Source organism: Aegilops tauschii, chromosome 3 (genome assembly GCF_002575655.3).
Source record: "Aegilops tauschii subsp. strangulata cultivar AL8/78 chromosome 3, Aet v6.0, whole genome shotgun sequence".
Classification (NCBI taxonomy): domain Eukaryota; kingdom Viridiplantae; phylum Streptophyta; class Magnoliopsida; order Poales; family Poaceae; genus Aegilops; species Aegilops tauschii.
This window is the reverse complement of record NC_053037.3, coordinates 233529490-233539360: the sequence shown is the minus strand read 5'-3', so window position 1 is coordinate 233539360 and position 9871 is coordinate 233529490. Positions and strand designations below refer to the sequence as shown.

Below are 9871 nucleotides of genomic sequence, written 5' to 3'. Positions count from 1 at the left end.
TCTTGGAGTGGAACTGGCATGCTTCATACTTGGTGACAAGCTCGGTTGTATCTCGGAGGGCGGTGGGCCAATAGAATCCTTGTTGGAAAGCTTTTCTAACAACTGCTCTTGATCCCAGATGGGAGCCACACACACCTCCATGTATCTCTGCCAATAGCATTAGTCCATTTTCTTGACTGATACACTTGAGCTTCACACCATTTGGCCTCTATCTGTATAGAGTGTCGTCCACAAACTGATACATACTCGATTGTCAGGCCACTTTATCAGATTCCTCTGGATTATCAGGAAGTTCTCCAGTTTGCAAGAATTGGACTATATGTTGTGGCCATGCCGAAGCTTGAGGCTCGACGACAAGGACTAAAGGCGTCTCCTTTGCTATGGGAGCGCTTGCCTCGACAAGAAGAGCTCGAGGTTCTGCCGGAGAGTGCAGTTCGACAGCTAGCATAGGGTTTCCCCCGGCAACCTTCTCACCAGCGGCTTCAGGGAGTTCTGCCGGGAAATGTTTGCCGGTGTTGAGTTTTCTTCTTTTCCTGGCCAATGCAGATGGAGAAACCGATGGTTGGGTAGGTGGAGTACAAAAGTTCCTAATTCCACAGGAAGCTTCTGCGCAGTGCACTTTGACAGGTGGTCAGCAATGTTGTTTTCCGCACGGGGTACGTGCTTTGTTTGTAGCCTGTTGAAGTGTTCTTCCAGCTTCGTCACCTCTTCCACGTACGCCTCCATCAGTGGACTCTGGTAATCCTTATTCACTTGCTTCACAACGAGCTGAGAGTCGCCGCATATCATCAGCTTCTTTATCGCCAACTCCATTGAAATTATGAGAACGACAAGGAGTCCTTCATACTCTGCTGTGTTGTTGGTGGCATCTTCCCTGGGAAAGTGCATTTGGATAACATACTTGAGGTGTTCTCCGGTGGGTGCAATGAGTAACACTCTTGCCCCAGCGCCTTGGAGGGAGAAAGCACTATCAATATACATGACCCATTCCTTGGGGGCCTCTTTGCCGAGGAGGACTGTTTCCACAATCTCTTCGTCGGGCGTTGGTGTCCATTCTGCTATGAATTCTGCCAGTGTTCTACTTTGGATAGTTGTCATGCTTTCAAACTTCAAAACAGAACTTGACTGTTCCAGTGCCCATTCCACTATCCTCTCGTTGGCCTTGGGGTTCCTCAAGATACGCTGCAGCGGAAGGCGGGTCACAATTGTCATTTCGTGAGTTTGAAAGTAATGGCGCAACTTCCTCGAGGCGATAAGAAGGCCGAAGATTAATTTTTGCACCCAGAATACCTTGACCTAGCCCCCTGCAACCGAGAGCTGACAAAGTAAACTGGTTGCTGCACCATCTTCTTCCTTGCTAACACCTTCCATTTATCAGCGCTTGTTTCCATCCCCCCTTCATTGTCACCATCACCCCTTGCCGGGGATAGGGTTGGTTCATCACTAGGTGGGTCTGGCACAGAAGTTCCTTCACTATCTATTTATCTCTGCGCCACCAAGGCAGCACTAACTACTTGATTCATTGCTACCAGATACAGTAGTAGCAGATCTTGTGGTTTAGGTGCGACCAAGGTTGGTGCCGAGGAAAGGTAGGTTTTCAAATCCCACAGTGTTGCCTCTGCCTCTAGAGTCCATTTCATTGGACCAGCCTTCTTCAAGATCTTGAAGAACGACAAGGCATGCTCGGCGGATTTCAAAATGAACCTACTGTCGGTGTTCTAGGAACCAGGGTACCCAGACTTGCCTGCGTGCGGCCTATGACGCGACTCCATCAACGGCCTGGTATGGCCCATCTATGAGACTGCCAAGACAAGACCCTCGCGAGGCGGACGACAACAAGACCTCCTGAGGGAGCAGCCCCTCCAGGCGGCCTCCTGAGGAGCGGAGATTTCTATGCAGGTGCCCAACCTCATGAGGTTGCGATAACGCAAACCATGACGACCAAGGCCAGGCGGGCGCCAGCGGGCGCAGAGAAGGCAGTTTCCTCTTTGGTGCTAAGGAGTGAAGCGCATGCATGGATTCCTGATGAATCTGGCAAAGGTTTCCATTCCGGTGCAACAAGACCAAGACCACTAGGACGGTAGGACGGATGTCATCGCCAAGCCCACCACAGCGTCACGACCGGAAACTTTGCAGGCGAAGACCACCTTTCGTCAAGATAAGATGTACTACTTATCCCCTTTCAAATTGGCCACTGTGGGATCCCTTCTTGCCTATGCTTTGGGGGAAGAGGACCGAGGCCACTATAAATATAGGTTAGCCACCACCATAGAAGGGGTCGACTCATTCCCTAACGAGAGCAGACCTCGTGAGGTTGTTCATCCCTTGTAGTAGTTCATCCTTAGCCCCTTGTGAGGCCAATCCACCACAAAGCAGGAGTAGGGTTTTACAGCGCAAGGTGGCCTGAACCTGGGTAAACTGCCGGGTCTACGGAGCTCTGAATCCGACATTTGGCGTGCCACGCAGGGGCGTGTCGAAGCCTCTCTTCCACCGTTCGCTCCGCCGCCATCCCGTCGTTCCTGTGGCCGACGCTCGTCGTGTTCGTGCTGAGCGCCGGGCCGCTCGTGTCGCCCAGACGGCACCGTGGGCAACGACGTTGCTCGCCGCTCTACCTCCCTGGTGGCTAACGCCGCCACCGACCCTACAGCTCGCGAACCGCAAACAGCAGGATTCATCGCTGCCACCGTCCGTGCGGCGCGATGGCCACACCGTGACTCCCTCATCCACTCCGGCCATGGCATCTTCTTCTCACACTCGTCGCAGGCCGGCGAATGCGCAGTCTGCGCTGCTGATGGCGCGTCAGCTTCTGCTCTATTGTCTAGCCAACGACCTCTACCATCACTGGCTGGGCCACATCGCCGAGCTCGTCAACACCGCCGGTGAGGCCCCTGCGCCATCCCGGTCACCTCGTCCTCCGCCGTCCCTGGCGGGCGATGTGGCTCATGGCGCGCCTCCTCCTCCTCTGCACGGCGTGGACCCCGAGCCTAGGCATGAGGCACCCTAGCACGACCCGCCACGCAGGGCGCCGACGCGCGATGAAGAAAGCTGCCAGGTGCTGCAGCGGCCCCAAGGAGAAGTGCGCTTGCTTCCAGCACCGCCGTGTCAAGACCGCGTGCCGCCAGAGGCGGTGGCGCGTGGGCTCCATGATCAAGCTCCCCCCATGCGACCAGCCCCTGTGAGCGCGGCAGGATGTCGTGCCTTCACCTCGGAGCTGTGCCGCATCATCTGGCCCGGCAAGTTCAAGCCGGATCTGCCTCCATGCTAAGACGGCACCCCTGACCCCGCCGATTGTCTCCAGCTCTACGAGCTGAGCATAGAGGCGGCGAACGGAGACGACAAGGTCATGGCGAACTGGTTCCCCATGGCCATCAAGGATGGTGCGCGTTCTTGGCTCCTGAACCTTCCGGTGGGGTTGATCTCCTCCTGGGACGAGGTGCGCAGGCGCTTCATCGCCAACCTCTAGGGCACTCACGACCACACTCCTGTTGCAGGCGACTTCGGTGCATAAAGCAGCAGCCGGGCCGAACCTTGCACAAGTATATACATCACTTCACGAATGTTCACCTCAAGATCCCGAAGCTGTCGGACGAGGCCATCATTTTGGCATTCTATGAGGGCGTCCGGGATGTCAAGATTAAGGAGGAGCTCGCCATACACGAGGACTTGTGCTCGGCTCTGGAGATGTTCAACATGGCCGCCAGATGCGTGAGGGCAGAGGAATGTCGCTCTCCTGCCCGGAGCTTCCGGAGGTCGATCCTGAAGACACGAAGGCTAAGGCTAAGGAGGTAAAGAGTAAGGGCCCCGCTGTGCTCGTAGTTGAACCTGAGATGAAGCATGACTGCGACCACGACGAATCCTCCAGGGGCAACCGCCCGTTCTGCGTTTTCCACAACGTCCACAGCCACAACACCAATGACTGCCAGGAGCTCAGGGCAATCCGCGACTGGCGCCTTGGCCACCGCCCCGAGCACAGCGACCACAACTATGGCCACAGAGGAGGCCGTGGTCGTGGCCACTGAGACAACCGCGACCTCCGCCAGGATTGGCGTGATCAGCCTCGTGAGGACCGCTGGCAGGGCTAGCCTTGTGATGGCCCCTAGAGAGACCAGCTTCGTGAAGACCGCCCTCAGGGCAATGCCGGCCTCCCTCCGCTGCCACTGAGGGAGTCCTAGATTATGGGGTCCTTTGGTGTCCGGGCTGTGTAGCATGGGCCAGAGTGATGGGCCGTGAAGGTACAAGATAGAAGGCCTTCCCCCGTATCCGGATGGGACTCTCCTTTGCATGGATGGAAAGCTTGACGTCCGGATGTATAGTTTTCTTTCTCTGTAAAACGACTCTGTACAACCCTAGGTCCCTCCGGTATCTATATAAACCGGAGGGTCTAGTCCGTAGAGGCTATCAGAATTTACATAGGCTAGACAGCTAGGGTTTAGCCATCACGATCTCGAGGTAGATCGACTCTTGTAACCCCTATACTCATCAAAGTCAATCAAGCAGGAAGTAGGGTATTACCTCCATTAACAGGGCCCGAACCTGGGTAAACATCGTGTCCCTTTCTCTCCTGTTACCTTCGATCCTTAGACGCACAGTTTCGGGACCCCCTACCCGAGATCGGCCGGTTTTGACACCGACAGCCACCACCGCCAAGAAAAACAACAACAATCGCCAAGATGATGGGGCTGGGGGCTTTCAAGAGCCTCGTGCGATCGCCTGCATCCTGGGTAGCGCTCTGGCCCCCGCTTCCCATCGCATCTTCAAGCAGTTCGTTCATGAGGTAAACGCGGCCCTTCCCAAGCTTGAGGCATCACATCCCCTTAGATGGTCCAAGCACGCCATCACCTTCGACTCCATGGACCAGCTCAAGTGCTCAGCCGGCGCTGGCGCGCTCCCGATGCTCTGCACGCCCACCATTAGCAACATCCTCGTCACCAAAACCCTCATCGATGATGGCGTAGGGCTCAACGTTCTCTCCGTCGAGACGTTTGAGACACTCCAGGTGCCTTACGACCAGCTTTTGCCTACCAAGCCTTTCTCAGGGGTGACCGATGGCTCCACCATCCCCATAGGGCGGATTCGCCTCCCTGTCACCTTCGGCAAACGCGACAACTACCACACAGAGCTCATCGACTTTGATGCCGCCCAGATTCGCCTCCCGTACGACGCCATTCTCGGGTACCCGACCCTTGCCAAGTTCATGGCGGCGATGCACCACGGCTACAATGTCCTCAAGATGTCAGGAAGTGGCGGTATTATCACAGTCGCTTGCGACAAAAAGGATGCGGTGTGCTCCCTCGAGCGCGCCTACCAGGCTGCGGCGGTCGAGAACTCTAACGACGAGGGTGCCATTTGGCCTCCCGAGGCCGTCCCCAAGAAGAAGAAGCAGCTCCTCCCCAAGAGCCGTCAGGAGGCCGGGGCACCTGACGATCGTGCCTCAGGGCCCGCGCCCACTGCTGGGGCGCCCTTCCCTCTTGCATAGGAAGGCGCGCCTGGCACCCCTCACAGGACGGGCTCGGGAGCTCTCGTCTGGAGGGCCTCTGACCTAACCAGCGTCATGAGGAAGGCGTTCAGGCAGCACGTGGGGGCGTGCTTTGATGCACGCCTCCGTGAGCAAGGCACAAGGCGCGAGGCGCCAGGAGCTCAGGAGTTCATCACCAAGGAAATCGAGGAGCTTCAGGAGGCGCGAGCGATGCGTGGGGAGCGTCACCCCGCCCCATCCAGTGCAGCAGCCGCCCCTGACTTGGGTGGCGAGCTGAGCGTCTGCGTCAACATTCCGGGCCTCAACAGGGCCACTTCTTAGGAGCTCTTCTGGCCGTCCCGCGCCAGCCGGAGCAGGGGCTACCCCTGCAGCTACGTCTGCATGCCATTCGGCCTGCTGAACGTGGCTGCCTCACACCAGTGCTTCATGCAAGGTGTCTTGGCGGCTCACGAGGCCAGGTGCTAGGCGGTCTTGACAAAGGAGGTGCCGGAACAAGGCGAGACCCCGGACCTCCAAAGCCTCCCGGGCCTAAGGAGCCGGCTGGCCCGTGAGGAGCGATCTATGCAGCGCGCATCTTCAGCTACTCCAACGCTTCTACAACAAGGGTGCCAAGTGACTTTTTGGTTTGTTCAGTTGAGGGTACACCTCGGGCTGCATTATCCTCATGCTGTTAGGGCCCGCCCCTACAGCTGCGTCATTTTGATTCATGTACCCCGGACCAGTTGTGCATGCTCAAGTCATTACAGTTGTTAACGTTATGCCTACCGACTCGTTATCTATCGAGTTCCCCTTCGCGGCCTCCGCCCGTTGCTGACCCGCCTCTCGCTCATCCCGCAACGGGGGCTACAGGCACGGCACCCGTGGTCGGGTCCGTCCCTGCGGTGCTTATAAACCTAAGAGACCAAGCTCTGGCTCGTGGCCAGCCCCGCGCATGTCACCTCACCGGGCCCTTAGTTCCTTCGTCTTCTCGCGGAATGATCACTGGTAGGATAGCAAGCGCGTCTGCTTGTTTCGTTTTCCGGCTAACTCGCAGGAGCCTCCAGAGGCAGGACCACGAGCGGCCTCACCAACACCTTGTTACCATGGAAGGACGCCACACTACGTGCCATGGAAGAACCTCCTCACCGGTGCCATGGACGCTTTGGAGAGATGGCGGCGCGGCGAAGGAGAAGAAGGAGCGAGCAGCAAGAAGATGAAGATGGTCTGGGGGCTCCGCGCCCTCCCCCATAAATAGCCGAAGGAAGGCTAACCGTCGGCCTCTCACGCTCCAAGCAATGATGGCCACTCTGCATGCACGAGGCAGTCGTCAAGTCGGGCAGTTGCTGAGGCGGCGTGGGGAAGCGGAGACGCCCAAGTCCCATCAAGTGCCACCCATCGGCCTGGTCCACAGGCGATTGGGACCCGCTGCGCTTCGCCCTTGCCGTTTGGCCTCGCCTTGAAGCTATGTACGAGCTCGCCTTGGGCCCGGGGGCTACTGTTAGCGTTCTAGGAACCAGGGTACCCAGACTTGCCTGCTTGCGACCCACGACGCGGCTCCATCGACAGCTTGGAGCAGCCCATCTATGAGACCGCCAAGACAAAACGCTCACGAGGCGTACGACACCAAGACCTCGTGAGGGAGCAGCCCCTCTAGGAGGCCTCCTGAGGAGCGGAGATTTCTATGCAGGTGCCCAACCTCATGAGATTGTGATGACGCAAGCCATGAGGACCAAGGCCAGGCGGGCGCCAGCGAGCGCAGAGAAAACAGTTTCCTCTTTGGTGCTAAGGAGGCAAACGCAGGCGTGGGTTCCCAAGGAATCTGGCAAAGGTTTCCATTTCGGTGCAACAGGACCAAAACTACCATGATGGCAGGACGAATGTCATTGCCGAGCCGACCGCAGCGTCATGACCAGAAGCTTTGCAGGCGAAGACCACCTTTCGTTAGGATAAGATTTACTTCTTGTCCCCTATCAAATTGGCCACTATGGGATCCCTTCCCGCCTACGTTTTGGGGAAAGAGGACCGAGGCGACTATAAGTATAGGTTAGCCACTACCGTAGAAGAGGTCGACTCATTCCCTAACAAGAGCAGACCTCGTGAGGTTTTCATCCCTTGTACTAGTTCATCCTCAGCCCCTTGTGAGGCCCATCCACCATAAAGCAGGAGTAGGGTTTTACACCGCAAGGTGGCCCGAACCTGGGTAAATTGTCGTGTTCATCTTCTTCCTTGTTCGTGTGCATCCAGCTAGGCCGTGGGGCGACGAGCTAGTTGGCCGGAGAGGTTGAGTTCTTCACACACGCCCCATTGTTCGAACCTTTCTTGGGTCTGCGGAGCTCTGAATCCGACACCTACTTAGCAAGGCAGCACAACCAACTAGTCGTGTCACATCTTTGACAGTCTTCGGGGCTTGGATTTGTTCTATTGCCTTGATCTTGTCGGGGTTGGCTTCTATCCCTCGTTGAGACAAAAAGAACCCAAGGAGCTTGCCGGACGAAACACCAAACACACATTTTTCTGGGTTGATCTTCAAGTTGATCTTCCGCAGATTCACAAAGGTTTCTTCCAAATCTTCAATGAGTGTTGACTTGTCCTTGGTTTTGACCACTATATCATCCATATATGCTTCGATGTTTCTGTGCAGCTGAGGTTCGAAACCAATCTGCACGGCCATTCCAAATGTGGAACCAGCGCTTTTTATCCCGAAAGGCATACGTACAAAGCAGTACGTGCCACATGGGGTAATAAACGCGGTCTTCTCTTTGTCTCCCTTGGCCATGAAGATCTGATGGTAACCAGAGTAGACATCAAGGAGAGAAAATCACATCCTAAGGTGGTGTCAACGATATGATCAATGCGCGGCAAGGGGAAGGGATCCTTTGGACAAGCTTTGTTTAAGTCAGTGAATTCAATACAAGGTCGCCACTTCCCATTTGCCTTGCGTACCACCACTAGATTTGCTAACCAAGTAGGATGCAGTACTCCTATAACAAAGCCTCCTGCTTCAAGTTTCTTAATCTCCTCAGTGATGAACTGTTGCCGCTCCTAGGCTTGCTTTCTGCCTTTCTGCTTGACGGGACAGGCATGAGGACAAACAACAAGGTGGTGCTAAAAATCTCCCAGAGGAAGGCAACGAGCGCGCTTTCCTATTTGTCGTCAAGGGTGACACTAATGGTGAAAGTACCATCAGTGCCATCGTGTCGTGCCAGAACTTCCTTTGTTGCCAGAGGAGCAGCCTTGGATCTTTGTCCAAGTAAACTTCTGGCAAGTCACTGCCGGGTGCAGCGCACTCCGAAGAGGCACGCTTACCGGGGTCCTTGTCGGTGTTCTTTCTAGTTCTCTTAACTTTCTTTTCGTCCTTGGCGGGAGCCGAGGCTTTGATGTTTCCACTACTACCGCATCTCTATACATCATATCCACACAGATGACTACATCCTTCTTATCCAATGGGATGGAAATGACTCCCATAGGGCTAGGCATCTTCAAAGTGTTATACGCGTAATGGGACGCCGCCATGAACATGGCCAGAGCTAGACGACCAAGGATCCCGTTGAATGGCAGCAGACGTTGAACGACATCTAACACAATCTTCTCAGTCCCGAAGTTTATTTCCCCGCCGAACGTCACCAGCAAGGTGATCTTCCCTTCGGCTGGCTCCTCCCTTGGTTGATCCCCTAGAAGGTGCCAGTCTTCTTCAGATCCCCGTCAGAAATTGGGAGCTTCTTAAGCACATCGGGGGAAATCCAATTCAACCTTGCCCCGCCATCAACCAACATCTTGGTAAACTTGAGGTTATAGATTGTTGGAGAAACCAACAACGACAAGCATCCAACTGCAGTAGTGCGTTCTGGATGATCCTCAATGTCAAGTACGATGGGCGTGTGGTACCACTTAAGTGGTCCTCGAGCGCTTGCTACTGGTTCTGGCGCATTAACTTCACGCACCCACTGCTTGAGTTTGCAGTGAGAGGAGTGCAGGGATACACCCCCATTAATGCACATTGCCTCAGTAGCCCTCTGAAACTCCTGCTCACTGGTCTCATCATCCTCCTCTTCACTGTCATCTTCATTCTCCTTTTTCTCGCGGCCTCTGGCGGGCTTTTCCTTTTGCTGATCGACTTTGCCGCGATGACCATTGCGGCCACCACAGCCTTTCCCACCAGCGCCATTCTGGCCTCTCTCCTTCTCTCACCTTTCATAATCAGCCTTCTTCTTCTCAACCAACTACTTGACTTGCTTGCAATCTTAGAGATCGTGACCCTTGGTCCTATGGATCTTGTAGTACGGCCCATCAGATTTGCCGCATCTCGCGAGTGAAGGCTGGGCATCCTACCTCATAAGGCAGGTACCCGCCAGCACTGGGCGCGGGTTCATGAACATCAGGTCCTTTACATCTATCTGATTGGCGGCGTGCCCCGCG

General features: G+C 55.5%; 1 protein-coding gene across 1 annotated transcript; it reads right to left on the bottom strand.

The window, feature by feature from the left end:
* Positions 1 to 441: 441 nt before the first annotated feature.
* LOC141042863 (uncharacterized) lies at positions 442 to 1212 on the bottom strand. Its single transcript, XM_073511768.1, has one exon. The coding sequence runs from the start codon at positions 1210 to 1212 to the stop codon at positions 442 to 444; it is 771 nt and encodes a 256-aa protein (XP_073367869.1).
* Positions 1213 to 9871: the final 8659 nt, after the last annotated feature.